The sequence below is a fragment of the Anastrepha obliqua genome, chromosome 1 (assembly GCF_027943255.1).
Source record: "Anastrepha obliqua isolate idAnaObli1 chromosome 1, idAnaObli1_1.0, whole genome shotgun sequence".
NCBI lineage: Eukaryota > Metazoa > Arthropoda > Insecta > Diptera > Tephritidae > Anastrepha > Anastrepha obliqua.
The window spans coordinates 82957750-82975872 of NC_072892.1; the positions used below are offsets into that span (position 1 = coordinate 82957750).

The window sequence follows — 18123 nt, forward strand, 5'->3', positions numbered from 1 at the left end:
ATTTTGACGTCTCTGATGAGATTTAAAAAAAAAATGCTGTGGCCCCAGAGTATCTTATTTGCTTTAGCCTTTATCTCGAAATAGACAGTTTGCTCTAGCGATTCTTGGAGATAGTTAATATAAGTCTTTTCTCACTACTGTATGAAAGAGTGAAAACGTGACAATTATTTGGCTAACTATAACTCTTACTTCGAGGGTAGGAGTTGTTTTCTCATACAGTTCGTAAATTAAGCTTTCACTCTATATAGCCAGCTGGGATTGGACCTATCATATATAAGTACATATTGTATATAAATAGTTTTCACTGTGCAAAATATCCAATCTTTTTTTGATGTTTGTTTGAATGGAGTTTGAATGTTGCAACTTATTTAAAATAAATGTCTTGACAGTGTCTGAAATGATCAAGTTCTCGAAATGTGATTTCCTGGTATTCTCATGCAGTCCTAGCAGTGCCATTTCCTTATCGCACACTAATTATTTACATTTTTCGGCGAAGTCTGGCTTTGGACAGTCCTGCCCCATCGACAATTTAGGATTTGTTCTCTAGATGGTAAACTTTCACCACGGACATTTAGGGAACTGAAGCCAATTGATGCGGAACTTTTTGACGTTGGTTTCGGTTGCCGAAAAATTTAACTTTTTTTATTTATATTAATTTTATATTCTTACAAAACTTGAGCATTTTTACTTAAAAATTAATAACCAAAAAAATTGTTTAAGATTTCATCTTAATATTGCAACTACATGTTATCACACTTAACAATCATTGGAGGCGCAAAGTCGTTGTGACGTATACCGAAGGAATATGCTTGCCCTGATTTGCCGGGACGGTAATATATGAGATTATAATTGTTTGGACCAGGTCCAATTTTTTTGTATGAGTACGGATTACGGCCGGAAATTGAAAATTCAGGGCTACGAGGTAGTTTCACCGATAAATTTCCAGCACCATAAGCCGCTGGTCCAGGTGATAGCGCTTTGCCAGTTAAACCGCACCGGATGCCCCTGGATCGATAAATAAATTAAAACTGCAGGAAACAAAGTAAACTCCTTAAAATGCATTACTTACATGCTGTAGGCTGGAAATGCTTGCTTAATTGGTGACACATCTACACCATACGCATTAGGCCCAGGTGTAGAGCTTTTGAAAGCATAGGCATTACGCCAAGACATTGAGTAAGCTGGCGCATCGGTGCCCTTGAAGAATGGTTTTAGATGCACATCGTGTGCACCCGGGCCTGGACCAATGTTCTTTTCTGAAAGTAGTGGAAATATACATTCATATATCTTTAGAGGCAAAATAAAAATATAAAAAGCCCACTCAAAACTTTACCTTTCACATACGTTCTGCCTTGGATTGTAAATTGATTGCTAGTACTTACGCCATAACGCGTCAAAGTATCTACCTTGTAGGCTCCGGCTCCTGGTCCCAGTAGTTTCTCGTGCCTATACGAGCGTGTACCGAACGAATACTGCGGCATACGTTGTTTTCGATTATCATGATTCTCATAGCCGACAGTGGGCGGTAACATGTAAGCACCGGGTCCGGGGCCTATGCAAGCCAGAAAAAAATATTATGAATATTTGATACCCGAAAACACCATTGAAATACGCTATACTTACCTAAAGGTCTTTTACTCATATTGCTGTTTTTGCAATATCAAAAGGAAATCAGTTGTAATAATTTAGAATTTTGAAATCAGGGAAATAAAAGATTTGTTAACTATTTTGAGGTGCCGAAAATTGGAAATGAATATTTTTCTACATTTTTGTGACATGTTTTTAATAGCTGACGTTGATATACAATACATATAAGCACTTGGGACATAAATCAAATAGTTTCACAGGTAAACAATTTTGGAAGATATGGCGGTCATCAGCCAGATCGAGGTCAAACTTATGTATGTACGTACATATATACGTATATTTTTAACATGTTGTAGCATATACTCAACAATGCGCATTTATTTTAATATTTACATATTGTTTTTTTATTGTAATAATAAATTGGTGGAGTGAATTCCAACATAATGCCATTGAAATATGCGTGCGGTCCATGGTTGACCCATCAAGCACAATTTTTTACTCAATATCGATGGAATTATAAAGCTGTTTATACTGGGAGTTGCGGCTACTGCTTTTTAGCAACAACTCGTTTCTTTTTTCGCGTATGGTCTAGTAAGAGAATTTCAAAACAAATTATTTATAATTAGTTTACAGTGAGATCTCGATATAACGAATTTAAAGGGCATATCTTTATTTTCTATTAGTATTATATTATTATTTGTATTAAGATTATTATAAAAAATATAGCTATAATTTATAAAATTTCTCTAAATTTTGTGTATGGGGTATTTTTTTAACTGCATGAGAATTATCGATATCGATGACTATAGGTTGTCAGCTGAGAATGGCAAACTATGTTGACATTTCTGTTCAGTAAGATTTGACAAGTCATCATAAATCATTTAACGCCGGAACAACGCTTCCAAATTGCGAAAATTTACTTAAAAAAAAAATAAATCTGAGCGCGAAGTTTATAGAGCACTGGCGGCATCATCGATTAAATAGCTAAACGCCGACGACGTTTTATTCCAACAAGACGGCGCAACGTGCCAGCCCACTTAACAATCGATTTATTGGAATATTTAAGCCGCCACTAACGCCATACGGTCAGATTTATTGGAAAAAGTAGACAGAACAATTGGACTTATCGAATACACCTTGTAACTCGTAGCCACGGCGGACAAATGTTTTATTTCATACATAAAAAATAAATGCCTTGGAATTATCGACCAGATTACAATTAGAAAAAAAAATCATTCAAATAATATTCTAGCTCATTCGACGCAAAATTAAATTTACTATAACAGTAGTGTACTAAAAAAAATCCTCAATATCGGATAATATCGAAAAAATTATGTCAAAGTTGAAAAAATAGAGAAAAAATAAAAAAATTCCAAATACTTCCGTCTACAGTCTCGTCAGTTGTCATTTCAGAAAAATTGTCAACACACTGTCAAAAAGGCTTGTTCTTGTTCTTTCGAACAAAAAAAACAAATTCGAAATCGGATAGAGATTGGCGAAGTTAGGAGTGATTCTTCACATCAACCTACTGAAAAACGGTTTTATGGCCATAAAACGAGATTTTGGGAGTGTATTGGAAATTTCTCCTACACCATTTTTCTTAGTTTTACTATACCTACAAGTTGTACTAGGTCTCCATAAAAGTATAAAATCACTGCCGCACAGTGTTATCATTCAATTCTATCTAAATTCGTAGCCTTGCTCACAGAGAAAATGGTCAGTGCTCAATGAATCCAATGGTAGTTATATGTTGACCTCATGGATTGTGTCCTGTAATACTACCGACCATCAATCGAGCGTCTTTTCTTCCAAGTTTTAGAAGAAAGTCCGACAATTTCCTGTTCGGGCTTGTCACAAAATACTTTGCAGTCCTGCAGCATTCCAGACCGGACCATCGCTCTTTAAGTAAATTTTATATACATATAATCGCTGATGCACTTCTTGATTCCTGTTGAACTGATTCCGATTGTTGGCTCTGGTCACTGTGGGGGAACCGCTGATCCACAGTTGGCCAATTCATCGGCAATTTCATTCCCTTGATCTCCGCAGTGTCCTGGAACTCATATAAGTTCGAGCTTATTCTGTCTTGCAAAAGAATTATTCTTCTTCTTACATTCTTGAACAATCTTGCAGCCTGACTGTCCCTAAAGACTCCAATCTGTTTCCCGCTCCATCTTCCATTCTGCTACTTTCAGGATGGCAAAAATTTCCGTTTGAAAAACAGTTGCCATTCCTCTCATAGCGCAATGGTACTTATTAGCCTCGTTTAAGTACCATCCGGCTCCAGAACCTATTTCATTGTTGGACCCATCGGTAAAGAAAATATCTCTCAAACCTCTTTGAATGCACTCGGGAGTACTGCATTGCTCACGCAATGGATATTTGACATCAAATTTCTTTCCAAAGAAAACTATGGGTATGAGGCACATACATCGTCCGCATATGCTTGGACATGAAATTCGAGTGCCTGCATCTCCGTTAGCAGAGAACCTACGACGAAGCACCACAGCAGCGGAGCGGTCCTTGTTTGGCCGTGACCGATAATTAGTTCGTCACTGTTCTCACCAGCGGTTAGCAGCTACTCAGAGAGCATGGAATGTATCCATTTTACAATGGTTTGATTAATTCCATATTGTTCGGCAGAGGAACATATTGTGTACTTGTCAGCTTCCAACCCGGTTTCAATCTTGCCAACATGATCGTGTAAGGTTGATTCGCATGATTTCGCCCTCTGGTAAGCATGTTGATTTCTACCAAGTGGGCTTTTCGGCAATACTCTCATTTAAATTTTCTTTTCTACTACTCGTTCTAGACTTTTCAATAAGAATAGTGTGAAACTGATTGATCTAAAACGTTTAGCTAAGGAATAGTCATCTTTTCCTGGTTTCGGAATCAATATTACTCTTACACGTCGCCATTGAGATGGTATGTGACCAAGAGCAAAACAGGCTCGCCATCAGGGCCTCAATCAGCATGTTTCCTCCTTTCTTTAGCATTGCTGGTCCAGGGTACTTAAGGTTTTCAAAGGAAGATATGGAAAAGCTTATCGATTCCTCTATCGCTATTTGACCAAAGGGTCAGACAGGTTCCACTATTGTTACCGTGAATGGCAATTCAGTTTTCTACTTCAGAAAGCGTTCTACTACCCAGAAAATGGGTTTCAAGTAGAGCATTAAACGTTTCCGATTTGGATATGGTATATGAACCGTTAGGTTTTCGAATGGAATACAGCTTTACTGAGCGCTCTAGTTGAAGCACCTCATAAAAAATTATTAAATAAAAATATTAAGTACATTAAATGCAAGGTGGCATATTTTTTTTTACTAAATAAAAAAAAATATTTTGGGTGATGGCAAATTTATTTGGAACTTTACAGTTATTTCTGTTAAGTGAAAATGATGATATCTGTTAAGTGGCTGCCACCAGTGTTGATACACATTTGCCCCCGTTTTATCGCATTTTTCAGCATTAATTGTTGCACGGGAACTTTTGACTGAGAAAGGAAAATGTTCAGCTGTGTCAGAGATGGGTGTGATTGCTACCCGATTTCAATCATTTTCTAAACCATGCTTACGAGTAGACTAAAAGCAATTTGCGTGCATGTACTCGATGTGGTATAGTTTGATAGAGAGATTTTATAAATATTTAAAATGGTGGTTGTCAGTTTGTCTAGTATTTTACTTTAAATACATTTACATTATAATAGAAGACTGAAAACCAAAAACTGTCTTCCTTATATCTACGGGCATTTTTGTATGACTTTGCGAAAACGAGTTTATTTTTAAGGAACACAGCAGGCTGCATGTTATTTTTTTTATATCGAGGTTTCACGGTGTATTCATATTTTTTTATAATAAGTAATTATTTTTTTATTTACCTTGGGATTATACTTTTGATGAAGAACAACCAATAAGGGACCGTAACATATATTGAAGAAACCGACAATACGCATTAGCCAAGGAAAACCGAATGTTTGCGCCAACTCACCACCCAGTAAAGGAGCTGAATGCATGTATATGTGTATAATTACCACCAACAAATTGTACTTATATATGTATTTCGACATAAAAGTGCTTACCCAAGCCATAAGCCAAACTAACGGATGTCTGCTGTATGGCATAAACGGTGCCATAACTTGACATGGAGTTTCCGCCGCCGCCGCCGCCACCATTGTCGCATTGTTCCTCCTGTGCTAAGGTGGCATCAACAAAGGTAGCTAGTAGCGGCACCAGTGCTGCATCAATTACACCAATACTCAGTCCCAAACCGAAATGTGGCAAAAATAGTTGACTGACTGTTGAAGCGCTGGGAATCTGTATATAAAGATAAATGGATAAATAGAACTTTTAACTATGTTTATTTTATTATGCGTCGGTTAAACGGGTGTCTAAATTAGTATACTCTAAAAACTTGTTTAAAAATTAAAATTATAAATACATTCACATACATATATGAGAAAGATCAGGTAGTTGATTTCGTTTGAAGTTACTCGATTTTAGCCCTTTAGCTTCTCTCTTATTACGCTGATTCTTCCAAATTGGCTTATATACCTACGTAAATTACTTTTATTGGTTGTTAAAATTCTTTAACTTATAATTTTATAATAGTTTAGATACACGAATTTGTAGAGACTTTTTAAAGAGACTTTTGATTTTTCTAACCTAAAAACTTTGTTAAAAAAGTGGAACTATACCGATGTACGGACGCACAAAAAATAAATATTCCAGACTTCCACATATTTTCAAAAAATTATATATCGGCGGTTTTAATGAATACCAAGATATATTAATAATTAAATAAAATCTCAACGCAAGAACTTTTTATTGAAAAACAATTTTAAAAAAGTGAAAATGAAAGGAAGTAAATTGCTTTAATTTGCTTTTAGTCATATAAATGTTATTTAATTTATGTATAATAATTTGGCCATCCTAATTACTTACTGAAATTGATGAAATCCCCACCAGCAACAATGCTATGCAAGAGATTTTTACTTGTCCGTATTTATATGCGAATGTGCCGAAGAAATTAGTGCCAATAAAATATCCCACAGAGTCTGGTATGAATACTGTACCCAACTGCCATTTGGTGGGATGCAGATGCTGTATTAGCCAAATGGGTAAGCACGGTTCCAATATGGCCATGGTGGAGGTTGAAAACCATATAGCGACCACAATTGCGAGTATCATTTTGCTTTCCAGTAATGGACGCCATTTTGGTAGTTGCTCGTCTGCATCAGTTGTGACCTACGCCCGAAGAATAAATTGCATACAAAGTGAGTATGAGACTTTTAAAAATAGAAAAAAAAATCGACTTTTTTTTAAATAGGCCAGAACCTTATAGTCTCATACATTCTTCCAAAACGATGGAAATCGCACAATATGCAAAAACGTGTGAACGAAGCTAAAACGGGGAACGAACTTTTGGCAAAGTTGACAAATGAAAAACCATAAAAATAGTAAACATTTTAGAACAACGCCACCTAGCTTAGGTTTCAGTTAAAAATAAATATGAAGAATTAATTCCTCGACCCCAAAAACAGTAAGATATGATAACTTTCCAAAATATGTATTTCCCGAAGAAAAACATTATTTGATCGATAAATTTTCCCATAATCTCCGTGTTTTGAAAATCATACTTTAAAATATTTTTTATTTATTTATTGTAGTAAAAAATAGTCAACAAAAACGAATTGTCTTACAGACTAATACAAATATTTTATATTAACAAAAAAATTAATAATAATCTTAATGAGTAAAAAGAAAAATAGTAAAATATAAATCAATTAATTATGATGAACACAAATTCCTGTTGGTTATTGTAGCGATGATATTGAGGCAGAAATTTCCAATTTAAAATATGTTGCTTCTGATTCAAAATTACAATTTTTTCTCTCTTTATTTTACAAAATGTTCCGTATTTATACACATTTCTTTACAAACAAAACCTACTTAATTCACAGAAAATTATAACAAATAACAAAAGTTGAAAAACATTAAAGTATTTTAACTAATATTAAATTGAACTCAACATACCGCCGCCCTTGAACTATCTGAATAAGTTCAAAACAAAATATTAAAAAGAAAATGAAAAGCCTTGAAAAACAGTTTGCATAATGCGGAGCCCAGCGTGCAAAGTGACCTTGTGTATTTCGCAGATTATTAACTTAGCAAGCGGACAATTCTTAGGCAAGATAATGGGATGCCTAACATCTGGAGCGATTTCATCATTTTTTATTCTTCCTCCAACACGTAGAACACAAGTCCCATCCAGAAAGGGCTGCAGACGCAAAAGACTACTTATTAGGCGAAGTTCAGCTTCAAATAACTCTTGGCAACTCGGTGTACCAAAACGCTTTATAACATTAAGCCGTCTGTTAGCCCGAATGTTAGTCAAAAAGCGTAAAACGTAGGAAATAACTCGACGCAGCTTAGAATACGATGAATATTTTGTCATCACGGACCAATAATCTGTAGAATTAGTCACATGGGCACGAATACTATTTCGTATGCCCAGCTCTGTAGTGTGCTCTTTAGATTTTTTCTGCTTCCACAATTGTTCAGTGCTTTTCAGGAAAATAGGACCAGCCCACCACAATTGATGACGTAATAATTCGGAGGGAGTTATACCTCTTGAAGCACAATCTGCAGGATTCTGTTCAGAACGAACGTGGTTCCAACATTCGGGAGGCAAAACTTCTTGAATATCAGCTACGCGGTTGGCTATAAATGTCACCCATCTGCTGGGGTGAGCTTGTAACCATGCCAATGTTATAGTAGAATCAGTCCAAGCGAAAAGCGGATAACGGAGTTCAGACCAGCAGTGCAGCACGCTTCGCACTAGTTTAGCAGCAAGATGAGCGGCGCATAATTCAAGTCGTGGCAACGTTGTCGGCTTAAGCGGAGCTACCTTGGTTTTCGACGAAATTAATGACACAGTAATGCTACCGTCGCTTTGTGTTGTTCGTGCATACAAGACGGCGGCGTAAGCGCGCTCCGACGCGTCTGCGAATACGTGCAATTGCGTAAATGACCCAGCTACTTCAGTACCAAACCAACGGTTCACCTTCAAATGTGCCAATTGCTTGAGCTCTATGCGATGCTCCAACCACTTCGTTACGATAGACTCAGGAATTATATCATCCCAACCTACCTTAGTGCGCCATATGTCTTGAAACCAAATTTTTGAATTTATAGTAGCGGGAGCAAGCAAGCCCAGAGGATCGAAGAGCGTACTTGCATCTGATAGAAACATGCGCTTGGTCAACTTAACTGGCGGTTCCCTCAAGTTAATAGCAAACGTGAGATAGTCTCCTTCTGTGTTCCAGATAAGACCTAAAGCGTGAACATCCTTATCGTCGACAATATAATGTGATATGTTCGTAGATGCATTAGAAATGCTTGCGATTAGTTCAGCGCAGTTCGATGCCCACTTACGAAGTTCAAACCCCCCTTCCCTCAATATTTCGGAAATATTTTGCTGCAACAATTGAAGTTCTTCTTTACTAGATGCACCAGTAAGTAGATCATCCATGTAAAAATCCTTGAGAATAACACCAACAGCCCTAGCACAACCATTCGACGAATCTCTTGCCGTCTGTTGAAGTGATCGGACAGCTAGATGAGACGCAGCTCCCACTCCGTACGTCACGCGAACCATGCGAAAATCTTGGATAGGCAGGGATGGGTGGCTACGCCATACGATGCGTTGTAAATCGGCGTGTTTTAAGGATACGCAGATTTGACGATACATTTTGGCGACATCTGCTGTTACAGCATAGCGGTGTGTTCTAAAGCGAAGTAAGATGGAGTATAAATCTTCCTGCAATTGAGGTCCTATAAATAATGCGTCATTCAGCGAATTCCCGGAAGTCGATTTTGCGGACGCGTTAAATACAACCCTCAATTTAGTCGTGGTACTATTTTCCTTTAAAACAGGATGATGAGGCATATAATACGTTGGATTCATAGTCTCTGACGTGACCTGCATATGTTTCATGTCAATGAGTTCATTCATGAATTCATTGTAGCGTAAACGAAGATCGGAGTCACAAGCGAGTCTTCTTTCAAATCGTAACAAATTCCGGATAGCAAAGTTTCGCGACTCTCCCAGAGCTACATCGGGCTTCAGCGGCAATTCGACGACAAACCGTCCGTTAGGTTCCCTTCGATGCGTTGTTTCAAAATGGTCTTCACAGTAACGCTCCTCATGCGTAAGATACGTTTTTTGCGGAGCTTCCTCTAACTCCCATAACTTGTTCAATGCTCGATCCAAATGAACATCGCAATGTAATGACTGTAAGCGTGGCATATCAGGCTCAGATCCATTCACACTTCCAAACAGAGTCCACCCAAAGACCGTCAGTTGAGCCATAGGAGCTTCTGATGGACCCTTACGAAGTTCTGTACAGATCAGTTGATCCATAACGTCCATTCCAATCAATATATCGACCCGTCCAGGCTTCATAAAATGGGGATCGGCTAAAAACAAACCTCGGATATGTGGCCACGATGACGTAGCTATAGTCTGTGTTGGCAAGTCGCTTGTAATTTTAGACAGAATTAACGTTTTGACAGTGAAGCATTGATTTGTAGAGAAAGAAGAAAGAGAAAGTGATACTTCACCTCTAGCTCGTCCTCCTTGCGCTGACCCAATTCCAGTAATGTTAACTTCAGATGTTGATCGCGGCAGGCCTAAGCGTTGCACACACGCTTCGGTTACAAAGGAAGCATGTGATCCAGAATCGAAAAGTGCACGTGCGGGCTGCCAATTACCAGAACAGTCGCGTACCTTCACTAATGCGGTGGATAACAGCACAACTCTTTCTACAGCTATGGGTGGATTGGAGCTCGAGTTCAAGCATGAAGAAACGCGTGGAACGTCGACGTTTGCTGGAAGTTCAAAAGCTTTTGCGCTTACCTTTGATGTGGCGTCAGCAGCGCATAACGAATGCGTCGCGTTGCCGATGTAATTGTTCACTGCGGTAACGGTCGTTGACTGCAAGGCACCGTGCAGCAGAGTGTGATGACGTTGTTTACACATGCGGCAAGTGGAAGCACTGTTACAACGGTCTTTATAGTGACCTAAACTTAAGCAGTTGAAGCATATGTGACCTTGCTTCACGAACTGTGATTTTGTAGACAAGTCCAATTCACGAAATTTTTCACAACTGTAAATTTTATGAGGTCCACTACAATATGCACACACGTTACATTGTTTTGATACCGCGTGGAACACATTTGTCGACTTGCTTGCTGATGCAGTTTTAACCTTAATTGGTACTGATGTAGTTGACGACGTAAACATAGATAACGATCGGCATCTTATCTCTAAAAATGTTATTAGTTGCTCAAAAGATGGAGGATCATCACTAACGAGCGATAACTCCCACTGCTTACGCGTTTCGAATGCCAACTTACTGACGACCTCATGTACCAACCAATCATCCCAAAAATCAATCGGACGACCCAACGCTTTAAGCTCGCGAATATGCTGTTGGAACGCATCAATTACACCTTTGATTGCGTCAGCATTGTCATGCGTAGCCCTTTTAATTTCAGCCAACGCGCGAAGATGAGATTCCACAATTACACGAATAACCTTATACCGCGATGTTAATAGACCCCAAGCTTCAACGTAATTTGCGTCACATATTTTAAAACCACTGATAATTTTCAACGCGTCACCTTTCAAGCAGCTTCGGAGATAGTGCAACTTTTGTCCATCTGATAAAGTAGAGTTACTATCAACTAACGAAGAAAACGCGTCGAAAAAACCAATCCATTCTGTAGAGTCACCGGAGAATGTGGGCAAGTCCATTTTCGGTAAACGTATAACCGTGGACACAGATGCCTTTGTGGAGCTATCTTGCGATTTAGTACGACAATTTTTCACGCGGCTAAAGTTAGCTGAAGCTGTAGAGTACCAAGTTTCGGCTTGGATACGCACATTTTCTTCAATTTCAATAACATCGGCACCACACGTAATTTCTACAGCGTCTTGAGCAACGTTAAAACGAACCCACTGTTCACTCAATAACTGGAGGTAGCTTGCAATATTCTCTGCATCCATAGTGAATGCCTCATCAATACTTTTTGCCATATACCGTTTAATGGCATTGAGAGCGGAATCGCGCGTTTTAGTAGAATTCGACATTTTTAATGTAACAGAAAATCAATCGACGGGTTTTTTAGAATTTTCGCGATGTTAAATGCAGGAACGGCTGCACAAACGTACACACGATTTAATGCACAAAAATAATTTTCTTAATATTCGTTGCGCCTTTTGCTACGCGTATGTATGTACACAAGCGAATGCGTATATGCAAAAGGCAAGCGGAGTGACTATATCCGGCTCGAAGGACCAAAAATGTTTTTTTTTTTTTTTTTTTCATTTATCTGGAACTGTTCATTTAGCTTGCGGATTTATCAGCAGCTGAGATAACAAATAAAGATACCGCCAAAAGAAGGAATCTGCCTACAATATTCACAATGACTTGTGCGCTAAGTGTTTTTCCTTAATTCTTTTGCAAAAGTATAATTCATGCAATAATATAATATAAACCATGTTGTTGCGGGGAGAATCCTGTATGCGGCTACAAATCTGTTGCGGGCAGAACAAATAATGTTGCGGGGAGAATCCTGTATGCGGCTACAAATCTGTTGCGGGAAGAACAAATAATGTTGCAGGAAGAACTAATAATGTTGCGGGAAGGACCAATAATGTTGCAGGAAGAACCAATAATGTTGCGGGAAGGACCAATAATGATTGAAGCGATGAAATATCCGGCTCGAAGGACCAAAAATGATGAACACAAATTCCTGTTGGTTATTGTAGCGATGATATTGAGGCAGAAATTCCCAATTTAAAATATGTTGCTTCTGATTCAAAATTACAATTTTTTCTCTCTTTATTTTACAAAATGTTCCGTATTTATACACATTTCTTTACAAACAAAACCTACTTAATTCACAGAAAATTATAACAAATAACAAAAGTTGAAAAACATTAAAGTATTTTAACTAATATTAAATTGAACTCAACAAATTAATTTAAAAGCATAATTAAGAAGACTAACAAAAGAGCGTTTGGAGAAAACAAAGTCAATCTCAACGATTTGTAGATAGTATTGAATTATATATTATCAGAGCTCTCTTGTTGGGAGCATTCCCTGCATACAGAGTGCTTATAAAGCTAATATGGAAAAAAATTAAATTACAAAGTGCTCTAGATGGGGCATTAAGATAGATTCCCTCCAGAAGGGGGTGTTAAGATAGATTCGTCCTTAAATAATATCAAAGACGAAAGATAAAGACAGAATAGATCGCCGAGCAGAGATTTCAATTTGATAAGCAGGTATCTAGAATATTATGATAATATTATTAAAAAACAATTGATTCCCAGTACACCAAGAAAGTACTATACCAAGCTCATTTTGGAGCATTTGTGAATCGACTCGAATCTTACAATACAATAGAAATATATTACTTTTTATGCACACGAGATCTAAACGCTAAACATTTTTATTTTGGGGGGATTTTGCTATAAGTGATGTAAAATTTCATACATTTTTGGGTTCATCATCTTGTTACCCTGTGCTATTAATGCCCGCAGTGGGTATCAAATTAGAAACCTTCAGCTTGTATATGTACTTCGCACAGGCTCACTTACCTACTGCATGTACGTAATAAATATGCTTATCTATATTCGTCAATGTAATTACCAATGGAGTATCTCAAAAGGAATTCCACTTTGCTGTTGAAGGCATGAAATTTGTGTATGCAAATCTATATACACTCGTGCTCACATAATTAAGTCACTTTATCTTTTTACAATGTTTGCAGTATTTTTCAGGCCAAATTTTATAAAAATACAGTTCATTGTACCAGGCGGCGCAAAATAAGTCACCGCATAAAAGATGTATAATTTTTGCAAATGGAGTCGTATGTCAACCATTTATGGCACTATCACTGAACTAGCTTGCGTGAAGGTTTAAATAAACATTTTCTTAAAAAAGTGACTCAAAAACAAAATTAGATGATGTGTAACAAAAGCCAAATACTTCGGAGGATGTGCTTTATATTAAAAAACATTTTCAACTTCGTATGCTTAGTTAGTCCTGCCATAGGTTCTGTTACAAGTTAAGTCCGTTGTAGATATGAAATTGTAATACTTTTTCTAATGAAGTTAGTTTTATTTAATCGTGGATATTGACGTCGCTGCTGGAACCAAAGATTGGTTAGACACTTCAAATTAACGTGAGGTCTTCGACAGGCCTTGTGCTCCAATTCTGACCACAAACTGTATTCCTATGGATCCAGATCTGGACTTCCAGACGACCAATCTTCTGCAGTTATGAACTCAGAAATATTGTTTTTCAGCCACAGCTGAATGGTTTTTGTCTTATGGGATGGAGCAGAATATTGCTGGAAGATTCCAACGCTCTTCATTAAATAGAGTACTGCTCAACTGCTTCACCACGCCGTCTAAGATATCGTCCTGGTACACTTTTGCTCCTGTCTGAACCCCTTTTTCGCAGAAATGAAGATATGTAACGCCTTTACAAGACACTTCGCACGAAAACATTACGGAGGCTGGATGGTGGCCACGCTGAGCACTTGGAACAACATTGTTTGCGCCTTTAGACATTTTAGCATAGATTTTGCCGTTTTGCTCATTAAAATCTGCTTGCATCTGTCGAGTCTAATTTTCTTCAAGCGCGTTGTCGAAAGATGACCAGTTGAGCGTCGCAAGGCTTTCATGTGGAGATCATCTTAATTAGTCTTGAAATGGATCTGGCCGATACATTCATTTCTGCGAATTTTTTCTCCGGATTTTATAGCTGTACTGGTTCGAACCACGCCAGGACGACACTTCTGTCTAACACTTCAGCAAACATTCTCGAAATATTAAGTTTTTTTGGAAATTCGCAAATCTCATTTGCACTTTTACCACGTTTATGTAATGCAAACACTGCAATGCGACTTTTTAGCTCCCCACTCTATGTTAACAAGCGAAATTTGCCACGAAACTGAGTATATTTTATGAGTAGACAATGCATACGAACAAAAGTAAAAATAAAAGAGCTTTTTTCTGCCGTATGCATTGTAAAATTTGGCACAGAATTTATGGCTAGACTAAGAATTACCATATTTTTTATTATACTAAAATTGAATGGGTTATAAAACTGCATACCCACAAGTTTTCTAAAGATTTTGATTAAAAAGATTAAAATTTTGTTGGCAAGTTTTTGAAACTCGTTAAATTTTTGTGAATTTTGTAGAATATTTGAAACTTTGATTTTTGAAATTTTTGTTGGACCATAAAAAAGATTGACTTCATTATGTGAATAAATTCATAAACATAGTATGCACAACTAACTTACAGTCCGTCTAAAAACGTGATCGCCATAACTTAGAAACTGTGACCGATTTGACCAATTCGATTTTAACAAACTGCATTGTAAGTATAATATTTTTAATACGCAATATATTCAATAAAATGTATAGTCACCACCATTAGCTAAATGGCTTCATATTTTCGAGCCATTCTTTGTGTTAATTTACGTGCAAGTTATGGAGATAATCGGCTCCAAATTAGCTGGTTTTGCCTTAATAACTGTTTGTGCGTCCACATTTCTTTTCCTTTGAGTTTTTGCTTAAGTCTTGTCCAAAAATTTTCAATAGGTTTGGCATCAGGCGACTGAGAAGTCCAATCCAATATTTCAATTCCATTTTGCCGCTTCCACACTACATCGGCTTCGATGCTTGGGATCCTTGTCTCCTTGTAATATCTAAGGTTGAGTAGTTCTTCCAAACACTTTCGCAGCTAATGATAATAATGTTTTTTAGTAAATTTTATTAATCAAAACTGAATTCAAATTGGCGATAAACACAAACGAACGGGCAAAACATTTTTCGGAATTTGACATTTTTTGTATGTAAGCGCCTCGATACATTAACATTACTTTTCCTCAAAACTGATTCAGTTTCGGCCTTGTCACAAATATATCAATGATCTTCTGATCTTGCTTTGGAGAGGTATTTTTTGGGCTTCGTCCGTGGAAGTCGTCAACATTTTTGGCTTCGGTATACCGTTACACCCATTTATTTATGAACGTCTTCGATTTCTTCAAATAGTTTACTGCACGTGACATTTTTGTACCTAGAAAAACTGCTTTAAATCGTATTTCATACACGGAACTTATTTTGTAAAAACAATGTACACTTTCTAAATTTCTCACAAAATTAACAAATCGCACAATGCAGCCTTTCATTTTTTTTTATATCGGTACTGTAAATTTGAAGTAGGTCGGCCACGCTTCTATTAGACAGACTGTATAATCAATAATGAATGACCTATAAAATCGAATTTTTTCTACGATTAAAAAAATATTTGTACATTATGTGTTGGTTCACAGTACAGAGTTTAAATATCTGAAACACCTTGAATAAAGCATTTTAAGCATTGCTAGAATTACCTCGGGTTGTACAGACAGATCCATACTCAATAGCTGCATTCCTTATGAATTAAGTGTTAAAATTAAAATATTAAAATTAAATATATTTAAATAATGGGAAAACATATGTGTTCGTAAGAATCACTGAAGAGTTGTAGATATTCCTTTAAAAAAAAATTAGGAAACTCAGGCCTTTAAAAGTGAAGCTATTAAGTCTGAGAGTGGTATAAAAAGTGTAAACTTTTTTGGTAAGTATTAAGTATTTTCAAACTTAAGGTACAGTTTAAGTTACTGTATAGCTTTTGTAATATAAATAAATCAAATATTATATAATATATCCACCATTCTAAAATCACAGGGAGACCAATGTCCTTAAAGTCCTTTGTAGTATTACAAAATTTGTCTAACCAAAATTCCAAAGCTGCATACGGTATTGCAGAATATACAAAGTTTTCCTGTCAATATGTTTAGTGCTACACACGAGCTACAAGTTCCCTGGTAACCTAAAATCTACGAAATTTTCCACGAGCCTCAAAACAAAAACTTTTAAGCTCAGTGCATGCCAAATCTTAACATTGCGTCTAATAAATGAAATTTATTAGTGTAGGAGGATAGCCTTGAGCTAAAACCTCGTTAAGAGTTTCACAACAATTATAACGAAATCTGCCATACTAGTTTTTTAATGTAATAAAAGTATAATACAGTTTGTCAAAAAAAGTGTTTTGATATCTACTAATGTAGCAAAATTCAGACAAATTGCTTAAGAAAATAAGTATTTTTTCATGGTTTTCTTTCTATTTTTGGTTTTATTTGACTAATATAAATAATTTATAAGCCAAAGTAGAAAATAAAGTTATTCCGTTCAAAAATAACACAAAAATGAAAAGCAAGAACAATATACTTTTCACATACAGCTGCCAATAAAGTCCAGTTACATTTGCAGTTAATAGCTTTAAGTTATATGTTTTAAAGGCTGAAATGCGAAGCAGAACTTTGTATGACGACCTCGGGCATATACGAGTATGTATAGTATAACACGTTGTAGTCTGCTTCTCATAACATGAGTCCCCGCTTTGGACTGGTGTACCCAATCTTTATATGTAAAAATGAATGTTTGTCTGTATGTCCTCGATGAACTCAAAAACTACTGGACCGATTATTATAAAAATTGGTATATACCATATTGGTATATGTACATGTTTTTCCACGGAAGTTTGTAGAATATGCTCATTGCTGCCACTCGCCACCAGGTGGCGCTGCAGAGTAGCAATTTCTGCGCCGTTCTACCGATTTTTTCGAAATAAACAAAATCAATAAAATGGTTTAGAATGAATTGAATATTTGTGTACTGATTTTTCTTTAAAGCTGTTTTTCTAAAATTTATTTTAGTTGTTGCCGTAGCAGCGCGCGCCGCGTACAGCTGGTACTTTATATAAATACATATATATACATATATATATATATATATATATATATATATAATTGGCGCTTACAACCGTCTTGGGTGTAATTCTTCGCCAATACTTTACCGCAATAAAAAAGCAGGCAAATTCTGAGCGTTATGTTTTGGATCGTTGTACCGGTTAGTAGAATTAAACTGAGGTTTGTTGTTAACAATGAAGCCAAATTTTTTTGCACTTTTCATCAAACGGATTTGCAGAATATTCAAATATTGTCGTGCATCCATTTTATCTTCTAATAAACGCTATTTCCCTTGCTGGATATGTATCCTCACATCCGCCTTTCCAGTGCTTTTAACGGCTGCTTCCACCCTCTATAGGGCCATCGCTGTTCATAATGCAGTATGATTTTAGTCTCATCGCAGAATATCACCCCAGTAGCTATCTAGTTTAGTTGGGTACGTTCTAGCGAAAGATTATCGCTTTTCAATATGCTGAGCAGAGAGCAAAGGATTCTTTCGAGCAACTCGTGAAGTATAATTGCCTCCACACAATTATCTTTACGCTCACTAGCAAAGATTTCTTGTCAAAATCTGCGGGTTCGCGGCTACATTTCAGATATTTTCCATAGCCTTCCATTTGCAGATTTTGGCTCCAACCTATTCTCATTTCTTGTACGAT

General features: G+C 36.7%; 2 protein-coding genes across 2 annotated transcripts in view; both read right to left on the reverse strand.

Moving 5' to 3' along the window:
- Positions 1-601: 601 nt before the first annotated feature.
- On the reverse strand, positions 602-1771 carry LOC129252052 (outer dense fiber protein 3-like protein 2). The gene is made up of 4 exons (XM_054890897.1): positions 1624-1771; positions 1334-1552; positions 1070-1256; positions 602-1005 (listed from the first exon to the last, which is right to left on the reverse strand). Exons 1-4 carry the CDS (start codon positions 1640-1642, stop codon positions 741-743), a joined length of 690 nt encoding a protein of 229 aa, XP_054746872.1. The 5' UTR covers positions 1643-1771; the 3' UTR covers positions 602-740.
- A 24-nt stretch (positions 1772-1795) lies between these two features.
- Positions 1796-18123, reverse strand: part of LOC129252020 (synaptic vesicular amine transporter) — a 28336-nt gene continuing 12008 nt past the window's right edge. Inside the window, exons 5-9 of the mRNA XM_054890895.1 lie at positions 16064-16104; positions 6528-6830; positions 5666-5900; positions 5465-5589; positions 1796-2175 (exon numbers count right to left, since the gene is read on the reverse strand). Coding sequence (XP_054746870.1) covers positions 2083-2175; positions 5465-5589; positions 5666-5900; positions 6528-6830; positions 16064-16104 — 797 coding nt within the window. The 3' untranslated portion in view covers positions 1796-2082. The remainder of the gene's footprint in view (positions 2176-5464; positions 5590-5665; positions 5901-6527; positions 6831-16063; positions 16105-18123) is intronic.

Bases quoted from the DNA above. Each gene is read 5' to 3' on its own strand.
- LOC129252052 (XM_054890897.1), bottom strand. The intron at 1,257-1,333 runs GTAAAGTTTTGA...CACTACTTTCAG, and splicing joins AGGCAGAACGTATGTGAAAG to AAAAGAACATTGGTCCAGGC. The intron at 1,006-1,069 runs GTAAGTAATGCA...TTATCGATCCAG, and splicing joins GCATTTCCAGCCTACAGCAT to GGGCATCCGGTGCGGTTTAA.